The following is a 26,032-nucleotide window of genomic DNA, read 5'->3' as shown; positions in this document are numbered from 1 at the left end:
TATCCCCCAGCTTGATCTCATTTGGCTGTTATCACTTTGCATCCACATGAAAAGCTTTAGCTTTGTTGACATATTTCTGATTATCCAGTCTTTTGCTTTAAAAAGTTTTTTAAAAGTCCTATAGTTGTCATCTTTCAGCATTACGTATGAATGTACAGCTCCATGCTTAAAGAAACAGCCTATATTTTAAGATTATTTCCTTACAGTTATAAGATATTCTATTTATTCTAACCTTTTCGCTTCAACCCTATTGGTCTTTTTTGATCAGTCACACAAGGTCAATTTTAATCATGTCTTTCCTAGCGTTTTCAATTTTTCCTTCCTTCTCTGTGTGGAAAATTTACCAGATCATCTGAACCTTGTAAGGATTTTTTATCCTCCCCAGCAAAGACTGCTATTCTACACTTACAAACATACTTTTCAATTGCTGGAAAACTGTTGTTTAGCTTATTTCCTAATAGCTACAAACACAGCCTTTGAATATGAAGACCGCATTTGCTGCAATGCTGTCTTCATTGCTATGAGACCAAGCCTGCAATCCCAGGAACACTTACTAGGAAGTAAGTCCCACTGAATTTAGCGGAACTTACTTCCAAATAAACTCACATATAGGATTGGCGTGTCAGTAAGCTGTGTGTAGGCCAAACACCATCCAAGGGATGAACGCTTTATCCTCAAATTTTGTCTTAGCATCAGCTGAGATAAGTACTGCAGAACTAAAGATCAATAATAATCCCAAAATGTAATGCTGATAATTCAATTAAGACAAGAGAGGGCATACAAATAGGGTGCTTTGTACATTTGTTCTTGGCATACTTGTATATGAAGATGGCAATGTTGACCCTATGTTGGAGGATGCTCTCTATCCTCCAGGAACACTAATAGTCAAAGCACAGTTTTAACATTGCTATTTTCACACTGATTGCTTCCCTTTAAATACATTTAAATATATGTCATTATTTATGCTCTAACCCATTTCTGTTTCTCCCTTCACTCCCTTGAGGTCAATGCAAAAATGTCCCTATATTCCTTTTACATATTAGGGTATATGATGTTATTTGTTGCTGCTGCTGCAACATGTCAGAGTTGGCATATATCATATGAAGACCACACTTTTCCATGAAATTTGTTTCCCTCATTAGACTGGTTCACATCTTGATAAATTTAAATGGCACCTCTGCTTTGCTTTGACATCGGTTTTGCCATGCACTGCACATAATTTAGACAGATATTTTCTAAAAGCACTGGAGCCATCCACATCATCCTGACACAGCGATGTGATGGCTGCCCACTTCTACATTACAGATGTTCAAGTCATGCTCTGTGGAATTATATGGGGCAAGTACACCATATCTGAAATAATCCCTTGAACATCAAGCCAACTGGATGCACTAGTATAAGGTATAAGGACACTGTCCCAGGGCTGCTTACAGTACCTGCCTTAGTTTTTTGATGGAGTTCAATATATAAGGTGGTGAAAACAGTTGGAGAAGAAGGAACAGTTTGGTTTTGGTTTGCAGTTATTCTACAATCATTTAACATTGCTAGTAACCATTCAAAATAACAGTTCCGTAGAGGCAGAATTGTGCAGATTATACAGAGCTTATTAAAATGCAGATCTGATTGACAGTCACTTTTCATTACTGTTCAGATAGGCGTTGTTTATAGGAATTACTTTAGGGGCACCCCTCACATAAGTAGTCTTTGGCTGCATTCATACATAATGCTAAACCAGGGGTGGGGAACCTCAGGCCCAGGGACCAAATCTGGGCTCCTAATCTGGCCCCCTGAGATTCCCTGGATGGTCCCACTTCCATTCCTCCAACTACTGAATGTTTTGTGGCTCCCAGTTTTTGTGCCATTCCCCCCCCCCATTCTAAAACGTTGAAATGCCTCTCCTAAGCCTTAGTTACTAGTTATAAGAGCTATATGCTGATACCATATGCTGGTATTTTTTTAATTTTGGCTCCACTCCCTTTGCCTTTGGCCCCACCCACCACTGGAACATGGCCCCTGAGAGCTTCTCTGAAATTGAATTAGGCCCTCAGGCTGAAAGAGGTTCCCTGCCCCTGAGCTAAGCCACGGTTTAACATTAGAGGATGAGCCACAGTGAGCCTTGGAATCACAAGTTCCCCCTTCCCCTCTATTCCTTTGGTATGCAGGGTGGAGACTGGAAACTTTCACTTCTGTTTTAGATTACCTGTAGTTTAACGTTACACCTGAAGCTTAAGCAGACAGTTACATAACACATGGTTTGAAGTTGGTTTGTTTTGACAAACCATAATTATGATTAACCACTGTTTGTCCAGGTTCTGACATCACTACAAGCTGCATCTAATCTAAAAAAGAAGGCTAAAGCTTCTGAAATCCTCCTTGTGGCTGTGCTGGGGGAGAGAAAGGGAGTACATGAATCCAAGGCTTGCTGTGTCTTGTCCTTGTAATATTAAACCAGGGTTCACACTAAGTTTGAATGAGACGACTGCATGCAATATCAGCACCATTACTTTAGTGAAATTCAGAGCCAATATCTGCAAGTGATACCGTGAGAATTGTGGTTAATTTCACAGCCTATTTTTTAGGCTGCAGCAATGGGAGAGGTCTGGGCATTTGTGTTTTGTGATTAAATTGCCTTTGCTGTGCTGCTTTCCTCCATGTGGGGAAAAGCATTCTCAGTGTGAGGGGGTGAGATGAGATTTTGAATACAGCAATGGCCCATGAAAAAAGGATTAAACACTTCCCCAGCTCTGCTGCTGCAATCAAACTTGAAACTCCACTCTCCATATTTCCTTAAAAAAAAAAAAAAGACGTCACAGACATCAATCATGGATCTTTTGGCATCACATTGTAGTTTGGCCCTCAGTTTATCACTTAGCTCAGTGCCAAGCTTTTCTTAAAAAAAAAAAGAAAAAAAAAGTTACACTTGTTAGGAATTGGTCTAAACACCTGAGAAATCAATAGAAATGGCTGATTGCATCAATCCACGCCATCAGCTTCAGGAATTATTAGAAGAACCAATTATGGTGTGTACAAGTTCCCGATATAAACAATATTGCATTCCCAGCTGTTGTAGTACATGACCATGGCTTGGAAACTGGGGGGTTGACATTTCACATCAAACAGCCTCTTATTAATCAAGCTGCAAAGAAATGCCAAATCCAATGGGTGTGGTCAGGAGACAACTACAAAGGCTGCTAGAAGTGGTGCCATATACTGTTCCCATGTGTACAACGTGACACAGATCTTGCTGGCTCTTAACTACCAGTCCCTGAGGGATGCTACAGATCAAGACAGACTTTCACAAGGAATAAAACCTTAGCATATATGCCATTCCTGCCTGTTTCTCCTGGCTCTTACATTTTTCTTCCCATGTGCAAACTTTTAGCACCTCCTTCATCTCCCCTGTCCACACACACACACACACACACACACACACAAATCTGTGTTTTGGAGTATCCACTTTAGACAGGAGAAAGGAAAGTGTACTGAAGAAGATGAATGAATGCAATAATTAAATGGAAATGGCCAGAGAACACTGCTGTGCTACACTTTATTGAAAGAAAGAAAGAAAGAAAGAAAGAAAGAAAGAAAGAAAGAAAGAAAGAAAGAAAGTCAGAAAGAGAGATTCAGGAAAGTAAGCCAGGCTGCTCAAAATTTTCAGAGCTCCATCATTCTAAAACGTAAAACTAAGTTCCCCCTCTGGCTGGACTCATGCCTTTAACAGCTGCATGACAGGTTGAAATTCAGCAGATGAAGATGCAGGGATAGGGAAAACTTAATCTACTCCATTTTAGCTTCTTGTGTGGCTGTTAAACGTCACAAGAAGTTCAAACCCCTTGCCAAAGAAGCCTATAAACCCTGTTTGTAAACCTACTCATGTCAAGAAACTTCCTTCCAACAGCATGCTTAAACCTGTAACAGTACGATAAATTTATTTTTACAAAACACCACACTGCCATAATTTGCTCTTCAGGTGTAGCCAGGCAGATTGAGAAGAATAGGAAACAGAGTGGTGGTACATGTTTTGTCCCCTTCTTCTGGAAAAGAAGTAAGGGAGAAGATGAGGGAATGTCTGACATCCTGTGAGGTGGGCTCTGTGTACAGAGCAAGGACCAGAGAGTGCCCCTTTTGTCCAAAGATTACTTTGTTTGAATGTTTCTCCAAGCATTCTATATTTGACACAATCCATTTTGATTCCCGCAATCCTGGGCAGGATAACAATAGTACACTGAATTCACCACTATCTATGGATAGAGGAAAGGGTCATGTTTTGGAAACATTCATGAATCTTGACCTCCACTGGAACAATTCAAGTAGATAAGGGAATGCCTTTTATTGAACTAACTTCTATTGATGATAAAAGGTATGACAATTGCCTACTTTGTCACCTCAAGATCAAACATGGCAATCAGTTCAAATAATCAATATCAGAGTCATGCTGTATGGCATTTCTATTATCCAAAATTATCGCTTTCTGTAATCTCTCCAATTATCGCTTTCTGTAATCTAATATCAGCAACAAACAATGAAACACCACATCTTTTGTGCCATTTTTTAGGACTCCGCTGTGACAATATTGTGCAGAAATTAAAAATAAAGTGTGCATTATGTGGCACAAAAGACACAGAAGTTGCCCAAGCAAAAAGGAAGAAGGGAAAGGATGGGGTAGGTAGAAATGGTAGCAACAGCAGCAGCTGCAAACATGAGTGCAGAAATCAGAGATCCTTCCACACAAATGCCAGTTAAAAACACATTTGGCAGTTAAAAACAAATGCACAACTGCAAACCTCTGAAGAGCGTGGTCTGCGAAGAACCAAACTCTTTGGATAAAAGCAATCAGATGAAGAATGCTGCCATATAAAACACATAAAAGGAAAAAGTGAAGAAGGCAAAGGTTTCTCCTACATACAAACAAAAGTAGAGTTTTCCCCCCCGTACAACAAAGATTATCGATACCTCCTTAAAATCCACTGAATAACAAAGAGTGTGAAGTATAACATCAATAACACATCCTATCAACCACAGAATCACCAGTTGGCATGCAACCATAAAAGAAACAAACATTCTCGGCACTTTTACAATTGCTTTATTTCCTGCTTATTTTGGCTTCAATGACCTTCTATGAAAAAAATCCAACGGGGAATGGATCTTCAGCAATCATTGTTTTTCTGGACTCCACCTAAAATCTAAACCAGTGAGAACTCTTAAGGAGGGTGTGATCCAAAATCAGTTGTAGACAAAAGACAGAATGTAGCGAAGACTGTTGAAGCTGCTTCAACAACAAGTACTTGTTGTGTATTTTGGCTTTCAGGAGAAAAAAAAAGAATACCATTTTGACTCTGTGGAGCATTAAGTGCCTTCTATGACTACCACCTCCCAGGAAGTATTCCTTACATTCTGGGTATGTGACTTGGCATGCTGAACCATCTTCAATTAAGGAAAGAGAACTTGCTCATATAAGACAGAAAGAGGAAGAGATATTTGGAGGGAATATCTGCAGTTTCCTCGGGAACTGGGAATAAGCCAAAGGATTTTGAAAGGTCAGTCTGAATTAGATAAAGGATTCTTATCATGGCCGTACTGTTGTTGTGGATGCTGCAAGACAATTCAAAGACTGGTCCATCAGTAGCAATGGTATTGCTACACAGCAACAGTGGATAAAAAAACCTGGCCGGTGCCAGAGCACACTAGCTATTCAATTCCATGGATAGTCAGTTTAGATGTGAACAAATTATACAATCATTTAAATGTACAATTCTTTGACTTCACAATGTATCAGCAGCTCAGCCTCAAGCACTACTTTTCCTCGTAAGGCAATGGGTCCGCACTGAAACATATTGGGTATTTTACAATTTTATTAAATTTCACATATTTTCAGTACTTTTGAGGAACTGTCTCTCTCTTTTGCTTTCTGAGTGCTGCCCTTTGTTGGCAGGATTATCCTCTTAAACCAGATACATTTGTCTGTATTTAACCACACACAGGTAGCCCGCCATTCAGCAACCGTTAATGAGCATCTGCAGGACTGAGCGCCACTGTGGAGGGCAGAAGTGGAAACCCTTTGATTAAGGGCCAAACTACTTGCTCACTGTGTGGGAAAGGGAAACAGGGTGTGTGAGACACTCCAATGCGGGTCTGCCTTAAGTAATCAATCAGCACTTTACAGCACAATCCTAAAGATATCTACTCAGAGGTAACCCCAACTGACTTCAATGGGACTTGCTCCCAGGTAACTGTGCATTGGATTGCAGCTTCAGGGAGCAATCCTATGCATGTTTAGACAAAAATAATTCCTACAACTCCCAGCATCAGCCAGCCAGCCAGCCACTCTGCCTGGGGAATGCTTTATTCTAAACATTAATAAGATTGCAGTCTTAATACCATAAGCAACTACACTTTCTTTAGAGGTTGGGTGGGGGGCAGCTTTTGTAAGTGCAAGCTGTCAAGAGTGCTACCTCACCAGAGTGTATCCCTTTCACACTTAAAAGAAAAGAGGAAAACTTTACCTGTAGCTTCTCTTCTCCCTTGGTGGACTGTTTACAGTCGGGATGCCAAACTGTAGAACCTAGTGTGGAAAAGATCAAATCATGTCATATTATATTATAATCGACTCAGAAGACAGTGAAGTCAAGTATTTTGTTCCACACTTCCCTTGGCAGTGGAAACTTCCACAGCAGCTCGGCTAGGTCAGTTTCCTTTTGGTGGAGAGAGTAATTGAGGCGTGATGGCTGTTTTGAAATATTATATTTGTTTACAGATGTACACTTGGCCAGGTACTATAGGGCTTCCCCAGGATTTAAGATCTTTTGGATCTCTCTGTCTCTCTGCCCCTCCACCACTGGAGGCACATTTGGCAGGAATGCAAGAGAGACCCTTCTCTGTGACTGCTCCCAAACTCTGGAACTCCCTGCCAAAGGAGGCCAGGCTAGCTACATCTCTGTTGTTCTTCCGTGGACAGGCAAAGACATTTTCATTCAGACAGGCTTTTGGCTTTTAATATGACTTGTTCGCTAGAGCAGATTTTGATTGGTGGGTGCTGCCTATTTTTTTTATTGATGTGTTTTTAAATGCGTTCTGATTTATTTGTTTTTATGTTTTAATTATAGTTATGTATTTCATCTGTACTTTATTACTGTTAGCTGCCTTAAGCACCGTTTTTAATTGAAAGGCAGGATGTACATTTCATAAATAAATACATATAAGCGTGTGAAGAAAGACAATGGGGTGGATCTAGACTTAAGAGTGCTGATGCTGATAGTGGGAGGGAGTTAGGATTGCATGTTCTTAGCTTTCCACCAGGACCCACTCATACAGCGGAAACTTGTAGCACTAACTAATGCTACTGGTGTTGCACCAGAGGATGCTTATGTTGGCGCAATGTAATTTATGTTAGTGCTGGTGCTGCACTGCATACCACTAGGGATCTACGGATTGTGTAACATCCATTCCATCTGTGTTTCATGGATTGTCAGGCACCTTTCGTTCCGTCATCCGCCCCTCACTGGAATCAGATTTTTTTTGTTTCTGAATTTGTGCAAATTTGCATTTGTGAAAATGTGCAAATTCCCCCTGAAATGTGCATTTTCATGCTTCAGCCTGTGGGGAAATGTGCATTCTGGCCAGGTTTTTTAATTTTGTGTATTTTTCTATGATGAAATCAGCACAAAATCTGGGAAAGTTAGAAAACCAGTCCGCAAGTCAGCAGAAACTGCCTGACGAGGAAAGTCGGTCCACTGCAGAATCCGCAGGTTGGATTCATGAAAATCTGAACTCATTTGGTTCTGTCGTGGATTTCTCTGCCATCCCTACATGCCACCCATGGACGATATTAGACATATTCATGGAGAATACATCAGTCAATCAATGGTTTTTAGTCATCATGGCTAAACAAAACCTCAGCACTGGGGACAACCAATAGGGATTCCTTTCTCCATCGTGCTCTACTTGTGATCTTCCTGGATGCATCTGGCTGGCCCACGTTGGAGGCAGTATACTGTCTGTTCCAGCAAGGGAAGTCTTACATTCTTGCATTTCAACCTCTAGAAGAGGCAGGCTTTATTGCTCTAGTTTTCTGTTTAGGAAGTATCCTCCTCTCGAGAGCATTACTCAATAAAAATAGGGTGTTAATGGTTAGTATCAAAAGGGCTTTTGGAAAATGAACAACTATTCAAAACTGGCTTTACAAAAGCAAGTTCAAAATTAACTAGCATCATCCCAACCATGCTAAACCTGACTTCAAACCCCATTTGATTGTGGGAGAAAGGAACATGTCTGACACTAAAAAGAATAGGGGGCGATCCAGGAGTAGTTGTGTGTGTTTTTATTAGCTATAGTGCAGGCTATAAAGCAAATGAAATCCAGTTCCCAGGAAGGCAGAAGGATTACAGAGCAAATGTCAGGGTAAACGCCACGGGGAACCATTATTCTAAAAGGTCCTTCTTTGGCACTGTAAAAAAAGACAATAATTACATTCTGGTTTTATCACCAGTGTGTCCCATTGTAAACAGTACTTCTCAGGAGGATGGAGGAGCCACTTTGGCTCTGATGGCAGGTTTTAAATATGGGTTAAGGAATAAGACAAGCTACTTCTTCAGCAGGGGAAGTAAATCAAAGATTGCCATGTCATGAGAATACTTGGCTCAGAGGCAAAAGTACCGAAAGCTTATAGTCTGGGCAGGGAACATAATGCTCATAGACTATACCCTGTCCTTACACTTCTTGACTATTTTGCTTTTTTCAAGAAAAGTCATGATACAGCCATAGTCACAGTTAGACCCAGTGGGGAGTGGAGATTCTGGTTCTTTCCCTGAATGTTCAGCATTCATTTTGTTTTTTAAAAACATAAGGATCTAGCCCAGCTTTCCCCAACCTGGTGTGCTCCAGATGTTTTGGACTACAGCTCTCAACATCCCTGTCCATTTGTCATGCTGGCTCTGGTTGATGGGAGATGTAGTCCTAAACATGTGGAGAGCACCAGGTTTGGGGAGGCTGGGCTAGCCCTTTTCCCTTTTACTTGTGGAAATACAAGGAAAGAAAGGGCACACTTCTACCCACTTTTTCTGTAAGAAGTATCCTTACTGCTGCTTTCCAGTGTTCTGGCCAACGAGTGCAAAGGCACGGGCATAACTGACAAGCACTTGGCACTTACGTTTAAATGTTACAATTTTAATTGTTGTTTATTACAATAACTTTTAAGCATATCTGCCTATCTGTATTTCAGTTCTGAATGTTTGCTTTGATTTCTCCCTCTACCCTGGTAGGCCCTTAGGTCCTCCCAGCACAAAACTTCTTCCCACAGGTCTGCATTGAAGCAAACCAACCCTTCTGGATTTGGTCAGAAATCGGGGGGTGGGGGAGGTTAGGAGGGCGACAGGGCACATAGGTAAAGCATTGAATCAGACAACATGACAATTCAGTTAAAGCCCCTGCTCAGCCACTGAGACTTTTGTCTCCTGTGCAGGTCTGGAAGACACTACATATTTTTTAGTAAATATACGATATTCAGTCTTGCATTATTCTGTCATAGGTTAGGTGTACAGGTATGTTATAGCTACAGGGTAATATCCAACGGTGTCCTAGCGCTAGTGCTAAGGACGCTGTGCTAGTGTAAACCAACACCTTCACCACATAATTAGGGTTTGTTAGTTCAACAGCGAAAAGCAGTTAAATTCAGTAGGATGGTGGCAAAAAAGGGGTGATTTTAAGATTTTTCTTTTCTTCTTGTTTTGAAGGAAAATTGGCCCTTTACTCTTGGTGCACCACTGAATTCTGGTGGCAAATTGCTGCTTTTCCCAAATACTGGTTTACACTAATGCAGCGTCATTAGTGCTAGTGCTGGGACTCCACTGGATCCTACCCTTATACTTATGCAGAAAAGAAACCTAGCCCAATGACAGATTTTAAGAATAGTTTATGTTAACATTTTCTTTTCCCCATAAAAACTGGAAACATTTTAATTTATTCTTTACTGGAGAGCCAGGTGAAGCAAATCATCAAACCTGATGAGGCCCGGAAGGTGCTAAATAAGGAAAAGAACATTAGAATATCTGTGTCTGAAGAGAACTCAAGGATGACTTGGAAAAAAATGCTTGGAGAAGAGACAGCATCAAAGAAGCATCAAAATCTGTGCTGAAAATCTGACTGCAGCAAAAAGTGACAGAGTGCCACATGTTTTGGAAAAGATGAACAGGAAGATCACAAGGCAAAATTCTGGAGGAGCACGGAAAAGAAAATTCTCAAAGAATTTAACAGAAAATTCTTCTCTTAGAAATCTTGGCTCAGATCTGGGTGCATATAGATACTAAGCAATGATTTGAAATGTTACGTACAAATCAACAATAACAGCAACTTACAAAGAAAAAAGTAGATTTTCTCTAGGGCTAGTCTTGCTTGTTCATTTATTTAAAATATTCCTATTCTGCTTTTTCAAGTGCTCAAAGCAGTTCACAAACTTGATACAGTTACCTTGCAGGTACATTTCTTCTCCTTCTGTGAACATTTGGTTGCATCTGCTGCATCGTGCACAGCTCGGATGGTAATGCTTATCACCTGCCTGCAGAAAAACAAATGCAAAAAAAAAGTAGTGTAATGATATTACTTTGGCTCAAAGTCCCATCCATTAACCCAGCCAACAAATTTATTAGGTGAAGAAACATGCATGTCTACAGCCTACAGCATATCCAATTGCCTCTCAGTTTCTCCATCCCAATGGATCAGCTACTACCTACAGTTGGGCAAGTGGCTGATATCCATGTAACATGAGCATACACCCAAGTAGGTTCCCTCCATTCATACTGAATATCTGTATGTCGATTTATAAACTCACAATCCTCACTGCTGCATCTCAGTTTAGGCCCAAAGGGGCTATTTGCTTGTTTTAATAGCAAAGGTTAGTTCACTCTCTCTTCCTCTTTCCTTTGCGCTGCTATTAGTGCTGACTACTGGGAGGCATTTTGCCCCTGTGGATTACTGGAATCAGTACTTTAACTTTATTTAAACCAGCCGTTCACTTTACAATAAAATAGATGCTCAATATATTGTTGGTCTGAGCCAGATTTGAACTAGTGGCCTAGAAATTAATTTTTTCACTACATCCAAATCCCCTGAGTCACCCCAGTTTCCAAAATATCAGCACCAAAGCAACATCAAGCATGGAGATTACACTAAAATAACAAATCCTGAGAGAACTAATGGACTAAAAGTCTTCTGGAACAGCCAGGTTTGGGCCAAATGCCCAAAGCAGTGGTGGGGAATGTGTGGCCCTCCAGATGTTGTTGGACTGCAACCCCCATCATCCCTAGCCAGCATAACTAATAGTGAGGGATGATGGGAGTGGCAGTCCAACAACATCTGGAGAACCACACGTTCCCCATCCCTGGCCTAAAGAAATAAAGCATTGGGGTCTGGTGAACCTCACTTGGAAAGGCAATCCACAAAGCAGGTGCCACTACTGAAAAGACCTGGTCCTAGTAGTTGATCCACATATCTCATTTGGCAGTGGCACACGAAGCAAGACCTCAGACATTGAATGACCATATGGGAAGGGATATATGAAAAAAGGCAGACGTTAAGGCACCCAGGTTTATTTCGTTGGCTATGTTCTATGAGGTTCTTCTATGGTCTATGTTCTATGAATTTCTTCAAAATGGAATTCAGCCCTTGAACTGAAAGGGGTTCCCCACCCCTATTCTATAGAGAGTCAGTGTGGTGTAGTGGTTAGAGTGCTGGACTGGGAGTCGGGCGATCTGGGTTCTAGTTCCAACTTGGCCATGGAAGCTTGGCCATTGGGTGACCTTAGGCCAGTCATAGACTCTCAGCCCAACCTACCTCACAGGGTTGTTGCTGTGAGGATAAAATGGAGAGGAGGAGGATTACGTACACTGCCTTGAATTCCTTAAGAGGAAAAGAGGCAGGATATAAATGTAATAAACAAATAAACAATAATAAATATATGTATTGTTAATAAAGTTAACTTATTAGTTAAAGAATACCAATGTGTTTTGAGATGGAGGGATTCAGGCTAACTTTATTTCACCCCATGTGAATGTCTTGGTCCTCACATCCAAGATACTGAGAAGGTGTGCTCAGTGGCACAGCTAGGTCTAAGGGGACCATGGGCAAGGTGCTCCCTGAGGAGAACCCCCCTGCATCACGCTGCCCTGTTCCCTGCAAGCCCTCTCCCTATTTTGTCCAGACAGCTTTCTCACACACACACAGACAGACACACACACACACACACACACACACACGCCCTGTCACACATGCTGTTCAGCCAAGCAATGGTTGCACGTGCCTGGTGGAGCTGACTGAGCAGCGCACCTGCTGCCACTGAACAGTTGTGTGTGTGTGGGTTTTCCTAAGGGGAATGTTGGCACCTTTCTCTGGTGGGTTGTTTGGGGGCTCTCTGGGCTGCAGGGCTCCAGACATCTACCAGAGGCCTGGGGCTAATAGTAGCAGTGAGTATGCTCCTCTAGGGGTGCTTGGTGGACAGAGAGTGGAAACTGGCAGGATTGTAACTTGATAATCCAGTTAGATCATTCCCCTATTGTACATAAGCTCTCAAGAAAGCCTATCAAAAGAATTCACAGGCTGGTTCAGGTTTTACAAGTTACTATTTCCTTAGACATTTTCTCAGATTTTAACAGAGAATGAAGTATTATGAAATGGGAAACGCACCTCTGATAACACAAAAATCTGTCATCCAAGAAGACCCAGCTAGAAAGATGTAGTACTAGACACCCCTAAGGCTACACTCGTAAATGTATTTACTAGGGACTAAGTCCCACTGTAGACAGTGGAACTCACTTCCAAATAAACATGCAAAGGATTATATTGTGTAAGTATAATAGAAAAATGACAGAAAGAAAAGATGTACTAGATCAGGCTTCCCCAACTTGGTGCACTCCAGATGTTTTGAACTACAACTCCCAGCATTCCTGTCTGCTGGCCAGACTGGCTGGGAATGATGGGAGTTAAAATCCAAAACATGGAGGGCACCAGATTGGGGGAGTCTGTACTAGACTACAGTTTCTTAGCTGTATTCTGTTACACCATTATTGCTGGCAGATGAAGACCAACAGATTGTTCTCTTTTGTCCTTTCACTTTAGGTAAAGGTTAGCATTCGCTAGAGAATTAAGCAGTATAATAAGTTAATGTTATAAACTGCAACTTCTTTGCATCCTTTCTCTACCTACAGGCAAATTAGGAAAAGAGCAAGTGTCTGAGAGGTGTCTAAACATTGCACAAGAAAGATGTGAAGCAAAAAAAGCACTAGTGTTCACATTTGCTAATACTTGCATAACCATGAACTGCACAATTTCTCAGAATGAAGACACATATACATATACATATACATATACATATACATATATATATATATATATATATATATATATGGAAAGAAAGTGCTGTATTAAAATGATGTACTGGGAGTCATGAGAGCTGGTTTCTTCTCATTCTAGAAAATTCCACTGAATCGTTGCCTGATTTCCTGTACAGACTTGCCTTTATTTAACAGGCCAGTTAACCTAAAATTAGAGGTACTTAGAGACCATGAAAGAAACAACTTTAGCTTTCCTAAGCTTCAGATTTCTCATTTAAAAGCAGTAATAACATGCTTTCCCAAAGACCTTGGAGAAATATAGTTGCAAGGCTCCAGACATGCATCATCAAAGGTTTTCAGAAATGGATCTAGCTGGCCAGGTGGAACTCTTTATCAAGGCTCTTTTCATTATTTGTCTGGTCAAAAAGTCACATTATAGAATTCCCTGTCAAAATTTAAATGCCAAAATTTTGTTTGCAATGCAATAAATAAATAAATATGGTGACATCCTTCTTTGTGCCCCTGTGTATGACGACAACCACAATCAGAGGCAGGTAGGGAAGTTTCAGCTTCAGTTCCAAACTGGATCCAATTGAACAGACTTGTTTTTTGTATACCCCACACTGCACAGCCGGAAAAGGACCTCTCATGAGGTAAAGTGTGCTTGATTATGGGGATTATGTGGGATGAGGGAGGGAAGAGATTGATAGATTGATTGTGGTTTTAATGTTCTATATATTTTAAATTGTTTTATTGTGTGTTGTTTGGTTTTAATTTTTGTGAACCGCCCAGAGAGCTTCGGCTATTGGGCGGTATAGAAATGAAATTAAATGAAATAAATAAATAAATAAGTTAGTATACACAGGATTGTTGTCACCGCAGACGGTGACTGTAGCCATGAAATTAAAAGACGCTTGCTCCTTGGGAGGAAAGCTATGGCAAACCTAGACAGCATAGTAAGAAGCAGAGACATCACCTTGCTGACAAAGGTTCGTATAATCAAAGCTATGGTTTTCCCAGTAGTAATGTATGGCTGTGAGAGCTGGACTATAAGGAAGGCTGAGCGCCGAAGAACTGATGCCTTTGAACTGTGCTGCTGGAGAAGACTCTTACTAGTCCCCTGGACTGCAAGGAGGTCAAATCAGTCAATCCTAAAGGAAATCAACCCTGAGTGCTCATTGGAAGAACAGATATTGAAGCTGAAGCTCAAATATTTTGGCCACCTAATGCGAAGAGAAGACTCCCTGGAAAAGACCCTGATGCTGGGAAAGATTGAAGGCAAAAGGAGAAGGGGACGGCAGAGGATGAGATGGCTAGATAGCATCACCGATGCAACGAATATGAACTTGAGCACACTCTGGGAGAGAGCGCAGGACAACAAGGCCTGGCATGCTATCGTCCATGGGGTCACAAAGAGTTGGACACGACGTAACGACTGAACAACAACAAGGTAATTTCCAGACGTCCAAGGGCCTTTTTCCCCCCTGGGCCCACACCACAGTCCACAGTGCAGGGGTGGGGGGAATAAGAAAGAAAGGCCTGAAATCAATCACCTCTTTGTTTAGCGGCAAACCACTCCATAGTGCTCCAGCATGGTACAACTATTAAATATAGCTTGCAAGCTACGGAGAGATAAAAGGGCCAAATTTAGCTCGCAAACAAGCTAAATTTGGCCGTTTGAGTGCTCTGTAGCTGCTACAGATGCCATTTTGCAGGGAGGGAAGTTTCGAAAAAACACATGAACTGGCTACACCAGTGGGTGTGTGTAGCCGCACCGGGGTGGGGGCAGGTGTATGCTGCCCACCCCGACTTAAAATGGCAATGAAAGTCATCTTAACCTTCTCTAGATAGCCCTGAAAATCTGTAATCCCGGCTGGGGAACTAACATACATAGACATGTAGGGGCACTCTGAGTACAGAATCTCACTTCAGGGGGATTGTGCATGTGTGTATTGGGAGGAGACGGCTTCCTTTGTGTTCTTGGAACTACATCCTGATGAGATGGGGGGGGTTTCCCCGGTGGAAGTATGCACATGTAAGATTTCCTAGTACTTCTGACTTCATTCGTGTGCTCCTCCTTTCCAAAAAGAACAGCCATTGGGAGGTACACGCTCACATTATCAGGCATCCACATGGATTTCTTCACTGCCAATGGATCTGGCAGAAGAAAGGCTAATTACAAACAGATACTTTCTCTTGGCCAAAGGACACATTTTTGGAGTATTACAATTTAGCAGCTGGATTCAGCCCTTTTATCCCAACAACTCTTTCCAATCATTTGACAAAGTGTTATTTTTAATGTAAGAGACAACTACGTGGGATAATGCTGTGTTCCTCCCACTATGAAAATGGTTGCTCTTTGCACAACAATGGATCATTCCCCCCTGACAACTAGGACTAGTAAAATACTTAACTGTACCCCATTTCTGCATATGTTCCCTGTTTTAAATACTCTCTCAGGAGCAAAAACACTATTAAGAACAGCCTCTCTTTGTACTGTTTGTGTATTTTATGACCCTTGGAACTTTAATGGAACACCTTACACAGCAGAGTGGCCTAAAATTTACAGCATGGCTTTATTTCAACTATTTCCTAAAAGCTACAGGTAATTTCCCTATATGTGAAATTCATCTGATACCTTCATCACATATTAATTACATGTACTGACTTTGGAATTCCTACATCTCATCATAGTCACCCATGTAAAGATCCTTAGCCTGCTAGCAATGGCTAAATGTTACATTTGGGGATGGCATATCATCTTCCACTCACTTCCATCCCACTGATATCCTAAGTGAACTCAGTCATTTGTCAAATTTCTATGACACATGTGCCATTTTTTGTGAAATATAGAAGAACTGTCCAAATCCCAGCTGGAAAAGATATTAAGGTGTGGGGGATACTGGTTGGTGGACAACTCATCCCAAGGACCCTTGTTCTTGGAAACAGATATACATTATAAACTAGTGCTGCATCAAAAATTTCTCCCACATTTTTTGACCATTTCAATAGAAAAGAAATTCAAAGGAGGAGAACATTTTGGATAAATGCTCAAGGGCTGGGTTCATAGAATCACAGAATCATAGAAGAGTAGGGTTGGAAGGGGCCTACAAGGCCATCGAGTCCAACCCCCTGCTCAATGCAGGAATCCAAGTCAGAGCATCCCTGACAGATGGCTGTCCAGCCTCGTCTTGAACGCCTCCAGTGTGGGAGAGCCCAGATTTCTTATGCATGCCTTACTTAAGAGGTGGCCAAGAAGTGTAAGAAAGTGTCCTGTCTTTCATTGTATGATCATAAGGCTTTTTCAGCTCAGGAAGTGGAGCAGCCTAGGAGGCTGCAGAGCAATGGAGAGATGTGTAATAGAAAGAAAACACATGCAGAACCCTTGGCCACCTTGCAGTGATTAGGTAAGGTCAAAAACATCACAAAAGTAATTGAAAGAACACCCTGAGAATGAGGCAGAAAAATGGAAGCTTCTTTCGTGGGGGAAGAAAACTTCCAAGAAATTGCAGAACAGATTTTTGCACAGCATTAGCTCCACCTCTTCCCTAGAGCTGGACACAACACTGCCATCCTCACCCCTACATTGTGGTGGATGCAAAATGGGGACCAGTCTGCCAGCACAACTGATGCTGTTGACACTTGCAGTGGCAGCACGCACAAAAAACAAAAGCCCTTAGGAAAAGAAGAAAGAAGCTGTGGTACCTGTCAATGGTGAGCCCTTCCTGTGAGAAGCTGTTGAGAATTTCTCTTATCACTAGAGAATTATGGTGAAATCCCACCCCTACTAAATACGATCCCTGGGGAAGGAAACGGCAACCCACCCCAGTATTCTTGCCATGAAAACTAAATGGATCAGTACAACCAGAGATATGTCGGTATACCATCAGAAGATGGGACTCCCAGGTCAGAAGATGGTCAAAATGCTCCTGGGGAGGAACAGAGCATAAGTTCAACTAGCCCCAGATGTGATGACACAGCTAGCTCAAAGCCGAAAGGATGGCTAGCAGCCGATGGTGCTGGTGGTGAACGACGAATCCGATGTTCTAAAGATCAACACACCGTAGGAACCTGGAATGTAAGATCTATGAGCCAGGGCAAATTGGATGTGGTTATTGGGGAGATGTCAAGATTAAATATAGACATTTTGGGTGTCAGTGAACTGAAATGGACTGGAATGGGCCACTTCACATCAAATGACCACCAGATCTACTACTGTGGACAAGAGGACCACAGAAGAAATGGAGTAGCCTTCATAATTAATAATAAAGTGGCTAAAGCAGTGCTTGGATACAATCCAAAAAACGACAGAATGATCTCAATTCGAATTCAGGGTAAGCCATTTAACATCACAGTGATCCAAATATATGCCCCAACCACAGATGCTGAAGAAGCAGAAGTAGATGAGTTCTATGAGGATCTGCAGCACCTACTGGATAGTATGCCAAAAAAAGATGTTATTTTCATTACAGGAGACTGGAATGCTAAGGTGGGTAGTCAAACGACACCTGGAATTATAGGCAAGCATGGTCTGGGAGAACAAAATGAAGCAGGTCATAGGCTGATAGAATTTTGCCAAGACAACTCACTGTGCGTAACAAACACTCTCTTCCAACAACCTAAGAGACGACTTTATACATGGACTTAACCAGACGGTCGACACCGAAATCAGATTGGCTACATCCTTTGTAGCCAAAGGTGGCGGACATCTATGCAGTCAGTAAAAACAAGACCTGGAGCTGATTGTAGTTCAGATCACGAACTTCTTATTGCACAATTTAGAATCAGACTAAAGAGAATAGGGAAGATCCACAGATCAGTTAGATATGAGCTCACTAATATTCCTCATGAATATGCAGTGGAGGTGAAGAATAGATTTAAGGGACTAGATTTAGTAGATAGGGTCCCAGAAGAACTATGGACAGAAGTTCGCAACATTGTTCAAGGAGGCAGCAACAAAAAACGTCCCAAAGAAAAAGAAAACCAAGAAGGCAAGATGGCTGTCTGCTGAGACACTGGAAGCAGCCCAAGAAAGAAGGAAAGCAAATGGCAACAGTGATAGGGGGAGATATGCCCAATTAAATGCAAAATTCCAGAGATAAGGAATTATTTTTAAACAAGCAATGCATGGAAGCAGAAGAAGATAATAGAATAGGAAGGACAAGAGACCTCTTCCAGAAAATTAGAAACATCGGAAGTAAATTCCAGGCAAAAATGGGTATGATCCAAAACAAAGATGGCAAGGACCTAACAGAAGTAGAAGAGATCAAGAAAAGGTGAAAGAATATATGGAAGATCTATATAGGAAGGATAATAATATCGGGGATAGATTTGATGGTGTGGTCAGCAAGCTAGAGCCAGACATCCTGAAGAGTGAGGTTGAATGGGCCTTAAGAAGCATTGCTAATAACAAGGCAGCAGGAGATGACGGTATCCCAGGTGAACTGTTTAAAATCTTGCAAGATGATGCTGTCAAGGTGATGCAAGCCATATGCCAGCAAATTTGGAAAACACAAGAATGGCCAATAGATTGGAAAAAATCAACTTATATCCCCATACCAAAAAAGGGAAGCACCAAAGAATGTTCAAATTATCAAACAGTGGCACTTATTCCACATGCCAGTAAGGTAATGCTCAAGATCTTGCAAGGTAGACTCCAGCAATTCATGGAACAAGAATTGCCAGATGTTCTAAACCATCTAAACCATAATGTTCTAAACCACCAGAAGCTTGGTTTAGAAAAGGCAGAGGAACTAGAGACCAAATTGCCAATATCCACTGGATAATGGAGAAAGCCAGGGAGTTTCAGAAAAACATCAAGTTCTGTTTTATTGACTATTCTAAAGCCTTTGACTGTGTGGATCATAACAAATTGTGGCAAGTTCTTGGTGGGATGGGGATACCAAGTCATCTTGTCTGCCTCCTGAGGAATCTGTATAACGACCAAGTAGCAACGGTAAGAACAGACCACGGAACAACGGACTGGTTTAAGATTGGGAAAGGAGTACGGCAGGGCTGTATACTCTCACCCTACCTATTCAACCTGTACACAGAACACATCATGCGACGTGCTGGGCTTGATGAAGCCAAGGCTGGGGTTAAAATCGCTGGAAGAAACATTAACAATCTCAGATATGCAGATGGTACCATTTTGATGGCTGAAAGCGAGGAGGAACTGAGGAACCTCATGACGAAGGTGAAAGAAGAAAGTGCAAAAGCTGGGTTGCAGTTAAACCTCAAAAAAACCAAGATTATGGCAACCAGCTTGATTGATAACTGGCAAATAGAGGGAGAAAACGTGGAGGCAGTGATAGACTTTGTCTTTCTAGGCGCAAAGATTACTGCAGACGCTGACTGCAGCCAGGAAATCAGAAGACGTTTACTTCTTGGGAGGAGAGCAATGACAAATCTTGATAAAATAGTGAGGAGCAGAGACATCACACTGACAACAAAGGTCCACATAGTTAAAGCAATGGTATTCCCTGTAGTAACCTATGGCTGTGAGAGCTGGACCATAAGGAAGGCTGAGAGAAGGAAGATCGATGCTTTTGAACTGTGGTGTTGGAGGAAAATTCTGAGAGTGCCTTGGACTGCAAGAAGATCAAACCAGTCCATACTCCAGGAAATAAAGCCAGACTGTTCACTTGAGGGAATGATATTAAAGGCAAAACTGAAGTACTTTGGCCACATCATGAGAAGACAGGATACCCTGGAGAAGATGCTGATGCTAGGGAAAGTGGAAGGCAAAAGAAAGAGGGGCTGACCAAAGGCAAGATGGATGGATGATATTCTGGAGGTGACAGACTTGACCCTGGGGGAGCTGGGGGTGGCGATGGCCGACAGGAAGCTCTGGCGTGGGCTGGTCCATGAAGTCACGAAGAGTCAGAAGCGACTGACCGAATAAACAAACAACCCACACCTAGTGCCTGCCACTCCAATTTCTCTGCCCACTAGTAGGGTGGAGAATTTTCAGAGGCCATTTGTGCACAGCTCTAATTATAACATTACAGAGGTCAAAGAGGACATCCCTGTGAGCATTGTCCTTAGTTCTCAGAGAAGAAAAATGCTTCAGTCAGATATAGTCATGCCCCATAATAATTTCTATGTTCAAAACAATATTCCCAGTATTTGTATCACATCGATCTCAAAAATAAAAATACCCAAAGTACAAAATAGACATGAGTTAATCTACAGAAACAACCTTTTCTGTTTTATAAACAGTAGTTTTAAAGAAATGGGAGTATAAAATATATGGTTAATTCAAAAATCTCTTATTTGTATTATTTAAAAAAACACACAAATCCACAGAATAACAGCATTTAATTTCATTTTATTGTCACCTCTTTCAACTGCTTTTTTGTAATAGGAGGCCCCTCTTAGGGCATCTGTACACCAGCCTAAAATTATGCATTTAAAACAGGGCTGTCTGCTTTCATTTTAAATGCAGGATCACAACGCCTCCCTTTTTCACCCGCTTCCTTTTCCCCTTCCTTCTCCCCATATCTGAGCCTTTCACTATCTTTCATTGATCTTGCTCCTCTTCTTGCCGCTTTTACTCTTTTCACGGAGGAAACTCAAGTGGAACACAATGGGGTAATTTGATAGCTCATTATCTGCAATCTATTTAAAAACGGAACAAAGGGCATTTAGTGCAGGAGACACCTTGGAGAGTCACCGTGTCATGTAAACAGCCCACAAACTTCCACGAGGGAGCAATCTGAATTGTAGAATAAAAGGTCCATGTGAAGAAAGCCTTAGTAATGTCATTGGCCATGACTTTCCTCTAGTGTGCAGAACAGTCCAAATGGAACATACAACCAGCCTCTTCAGCCTGACTGTACTAAGTGCGGAATTTTATCTTAGCAGCTGAATTATGAAAGTATATTATTTCTTATGTCATCCCAAATAGGTTTATGTGCCAACCCGTGCTTTATTCATCATGAATAGACAGCGAACTCACAATAAAAGTTAGCTCACTTGAAAATGAATGCCATAATATAAGGATATAACAAAGACACTGGAGTACAAATGCAATTTCCCGCACTACTTCATTTGCATAATTCATCTATAATTGTCTGTAAAGCATTGTTCTGCTAACTTACATCCTTTGATTGATTTTATTTCATACTATTAAGAAATGGACCGTCTTGCTCAGATACAACTTAGGTTGCAATCTCAGGATTGTGTAACTTTTCACATGGCTAATGGGTTTGCATTGTGGGCCCCGACAGTGAATGCTATAATATTGGAAAGAGATACAGGTCCTTGTGTGTTTATATATGTCTCGTTCTTCTTCAAACATTGTGGCCGATTTGGACAATATGGTTTAATAAACCATAGTTATTATAATGTGGTTTTATAAACCATTGTTTATTAAGCTTAGAATGATCATTGGGTCCATATACTTCCCCCTTACACAGTTTTGATCCTGATCTCACAAAACCACAGTTTATAATTATAGCCAAAACAGAGAACTGTGGTTTAGTGTCAGTTTCCTAACCAGGATCTTAAACCACAGTTTGATTCTACTTTATGATCCTGGTTAGTAAACGAATATCAACCCACAGTTCCTAGTTTTGGACCTTTAGTATACCAGGATCAAAGCCAGTGCATGAAGGTAGATGGGATGGGGTGAACGTGTGGTTTTGATGCTTGCTTGTGCCTTAATAAGCCATAGTTTATTAAGCTATAAATGTTACGTCTGAACTGGCCCCTATGTGTTCTCAATGAGACACACAGCATGGCAGATATGCTGGAAACACAACTACTCTGCTGTGTAAATGTGAACTAGGGCTCTATGTACAACAGCTATGTGGTTTAATATTTACTCACTCCTATTTCAATTATTAAAAACCTGCTGGTTTAAGAGCAGAGTTAAGGCTCTTAAACCAGTTGGCTCAAGCTCCACAAAGCCAAGAAACTGGAAGCTAAGGCTGATGTTTAAACAGGTGTGCCCCATGATCAGTAATGTTGTTGTTGTTGTTGTTGTTCAGTCGTTCAGTCGTGTCCGACTCTTCGTGACCCCATGGACCATAGCACGCCAGGCCTTCCTGTCCTGCGCTCTCTCCCGGAGCGTGCTCAAGTTCATATTCATTGCATCGGTGATGCTATCTAGCCATCTCATCCTCTGCTGTCCCCTTCTCCTTTTGCCTTCAGTCTTTCCCAGCATCAGGGTCTTTTCCAGGGAGTTTTCTCTTCGCATTAGGTGGCCAAAATATTGGAGCTTCAGCTTCATTATCTGTCCTTCCAATGAGCACTCAGGGTTGATTTCCTTTAGGATGGACTGATTGGACCTCCTTGCAGTCCAGGGGACTCGTAAGAGTCTTCTCCAGCACCACAGTTCGAAAGCATCAATTCTTCGGCGCTCAGCCTTCCTTATAGTCCAGCTCTCACAGCCATACATTACTACTGGGAAAACCATAGCTTTGATTAGACGGACCTTTGTCGGCAAGGTGATGTCTCTGCTTCTTACTATGCTGTCTAGGTTGGCCATAGCTTTCCTCCCAAGGAGCAAGCGTCTTTTAATTTCATGGCTACAGTCACCGTCTGCGGTGATCTTGGAGCCCAAGAAAGTAAAATCTGTCACTGCTTCCATTTCTTCCCCTTCTATATGCCAGGAAGTGATGGGGCCAGATGCCATGATCTTAGTTTTTTTAATGTTGAGTTTCAAACCAACTTTTGCACTCTCCACTTTCACCCTCAACAAGAGGCTCTTTAGATCCTCTTCGCTTTCTGCCATTAGGGTGGTATCGTCTGCATATCGGAGGTTGTTGGTAATTCTCCCAGCAATCTTAATTCCGACCTCTGATTCATCCAACCCGGCGTTTCTCATGATGTACTCTACATATAAGTTAAATAAGCAGGGTGACAATATGCAGCCTTGTCGTACTCCTTTCCCAATTTTGAACCAATCGGTTGTTCCATGTCTGGTTCTGACTGTTGCTTCTTGACCCTCGTACAGGTTTCTCAGGAGACAGGTAAGGTGGTCTGGTACTCCCATCACTTTCAGAATTTGCCACAGTTTGTTGTGATCCACACAATCAAAGGCTTTAGCGTAGTCAATGAAGCAGAAATAGACGTTTTTCTGGAATTCTCTTGCTTTCTCCATGATGCAGTGAATGTTGGCGATTTGATCTCTAGTTTCTCTGCCTCTTCGAAACCCAGCTTGTACTTCTGGTAGTTCTCAGTTCGCATACTGCTGAAGTCTAGCTTGTAGGATTTTGAGCATCACCTTGCTGGCATGTGAAATGAGCGCAATGGTGCGGTAGTTTGAACACTCTTTGGCGTTGCCCTTCTTTGGAACTGGAATGTAAACTGACCTTTTCCAGTCTTGCGGCCACTGTTGAGTGTTCCAGATTTGTTGGCATATTGAATGCAGCACTTTAACAGCATCATCTTTTAGGATTTTAAATAGCTCGGCTGGAATACTGTCATCTCCGCTAGCTTTATTGTTACTAATGCTTCCTAAGGCCCACTTGACTTCACTCTCGAGGATGTCCGGCTCAAGTTCAGTGACCGCACTATCATGGCTATCAGGGACATTCAGATCTTTCCTGTATAGTTCTTCTGTGTATTCTTGCCACCTCTTCTTAATCTCATCTGCTTCTGTTAGGTCCCTTCCTTCTTTGTCCTTTATCATGCCCATCTTTGCACAAAACGTTCCCTTGAGATCTCCAATTTTCTTGAAGAGATCTCTAGTCTTTCCCATTCTGTTGGTTTCCTCCATTTCTTTGCATTGTTCACTTAAGAAGGCCTTCTTGTCTCTCCTTGCTATTCTCTGGAACTCTGCATTCAGTTGGGTATATCTTCCCCTTTCTCCCTTGCTTTTCGCTTCCCTTCTTTCTTCAGCTACTTGTAAAGCCTCCTCAGACAGCCACTTGGCTTTCTTGCATTTCTTTTTCTTTGGGATGGATTTCGTTGCTGCCTCCTGAACAGTGTTACAGACCTCCGTCCATAGTTCCTCAGGCACTCTGTCTATCAGGTCTAATCCCTGAAATCTATTCCTCACCTCCACTGTATATTCATCAGGGATATGATTTAGGTCATACCTGAATGGTTTAGTTGTTTTCCCGACGTTCTTCAATTTAAGCCGAAATTTTGCAAGAAGCAGCTCATGATCTGAGCCACAGTCAGCTCCAGGTCTTGTTTTTACTGACTGTATGGAGCTTCTCCATCTTTGGCTGCAAAGGACATAATCAATCTGATTTCGATATTGACCATCTGGTGACGTCCATGTGTAGAGTCGCCTCTTGTGCTGTTGGAAAAGAGTGTTTGCTATGATCAGCATGTTCTCTTGGCAAAACTCTATTAGCTTTTGTCCTGCTTCATTTTGTACACCAAGGCCATGCCTGCCTGTTATCCCAGTGATTTCTTGACTTCCTACTTTAGCATTCCAATCCCCTATGATGAAGAGGACGTCTTTTTTTGGTGTTAGTTCTAGAAGGTGTTGGAGGTCTTCATAGAACCGATCAACCTCAGCTTCTTCGGCCTCAGTGGTTGGGGCACAGACTTGAATTACTGTGATGTTGAATGGTTTGCCTTGGATTCGTACTGAGATCATTCTATCATTTTTAAGATTGTATCCCAGTACTGCTTTTCCCACCCTTTTGTTGACTATGAGATTGTGCTTGCTTACAAGGTACCCTCCATGCACCCACACTTTTCCTAGTTCTTTCTGGCCCAAATCTAGATGGGGAACATCTGAACTTTACTGTATCGCTAGAGGAATCCTCCTGTGAGTTGACCAATGCCTGTTTGTGCTTGTACGCAAGCACAATTTATGACACTGCACAACATCATTACTGATCATGGGGCACATTTGTTAAGGCATCAGCTTTAGTTTCTGATTTCCTGGTTTTATGGAGCTTGAGTCAACATGAGATAGCCTTAAGTCTGGTCTTAACCAGCAGGTTTTTTTAATCACTGAATTTCCCTGGATTTAAAAAGGAAATATATTATTACTATGTTCTGAAAAACAAAACTCTAAAAAACAAAACACAAACAAGCCATTAACTTAGTAGATGTGTACAAATGAATAGATATGTCTCTGTATGTTCCGAATAGCTTGCTTCTGGGGAAGCCAACACGGGCTTCCAGCACAGATTTTTCCTTTTCCTCCCTCTCTTCCCTTCCTCCCTTAGCCTTCAAAATTACCTCACTCTTATCTCATTTGACAGTTTCCTGCTATCTTTCCTCCACTGTCAGAATGCTGACAGGAACACTGGAGCTCCTTTCAAAACACTGGAGAACTGGCAGTATTCTAGCTTCAGAGTGAAACTAAGCATGCCTAGCATAACTTTAACAGCAGTTGCTACCTTAGGCTTTTATGGAGCAAAAAACCCTTGATAACTTTCAAATTGCTGCTCAGAATTTCACCAAACCCATGAAAGGCACACCTCTTCAACAAGCCTGAATAAAGTACATCAGTAGTTTCCCCCAGAATTTGATAGATATGTTATGCTGAGATGAGCTGCAGCCCAACGTAAATGTGTCAATTTTCAGCACTTTTTAACTTGCTATATCTGTGGCAATTTGTATCAGATTGATTTGAGATTTTACACAACTGTGTAGACCTCATCAACTAGATTATGGATGCCAAGTCACATTATTAGCTCAACAGAAGTAATTTTTATCAGCAATAGAAGTTTGAAGATGATAATAGCAAAACTTTTTTTTTTTTTTTGCACCTCACCTTAACTAAAAGGGCCCCTCTG

General features: G+C 41.7%; 1 protein-coding gene across 6 annotated transcripts in view; it reads right to left on the bottom strand.

Moving 5' to 3' along the window:
• Positions 1 to 26,032, bottom strand: part of ABLIM1 (actin binding LIM protein 1) — a 310,327-nt gene that overhangs the window by 70,210 nt on the left and 214,085 nt on the right. For all 6 annotated transcript variants that reach the window (XR_014789481.1, XR_014789480.1, XR_014789479.1 and 3 more), the window contains exons 7-8: positions 10,462 to 10,549; positions 6,504 to 6,562 (exon numbers count right to left, since the gene is read on the bottom strand). Coding sequence is in view for 1 of the 6 variants with exons in the window: in XM_084846146.1 (XP_084702272.1) it covers positions 6,504 to 6,562; positions 10,462 to 10,549 (147 nt within the window). In the remaining 5 variants the exon portion in view is untranslated. The remainder of the gene's footprint in view (positions 1 to 6,503; positions 6,563 to 10,461; positions 10,550 to 26,032) is intronic.

The sequence above is a fragment of the Heloderma suspectum genome, chromosome 3, assembly GCF_057233095.1.
Source record: "Heloderma suspectum isolate Gila_16-S chromosome 3, 16-S_ref, whole genome shotgun sequence".
NCBI lineage: Eukaryota > Metazoa > Chordata > Lepidosauria > Squamata > Helodermatidae > Heloderma > Heloderma suspectum.
This window is presented reverse-complemented; position numbering and strand designations above follow the sequence as displayed.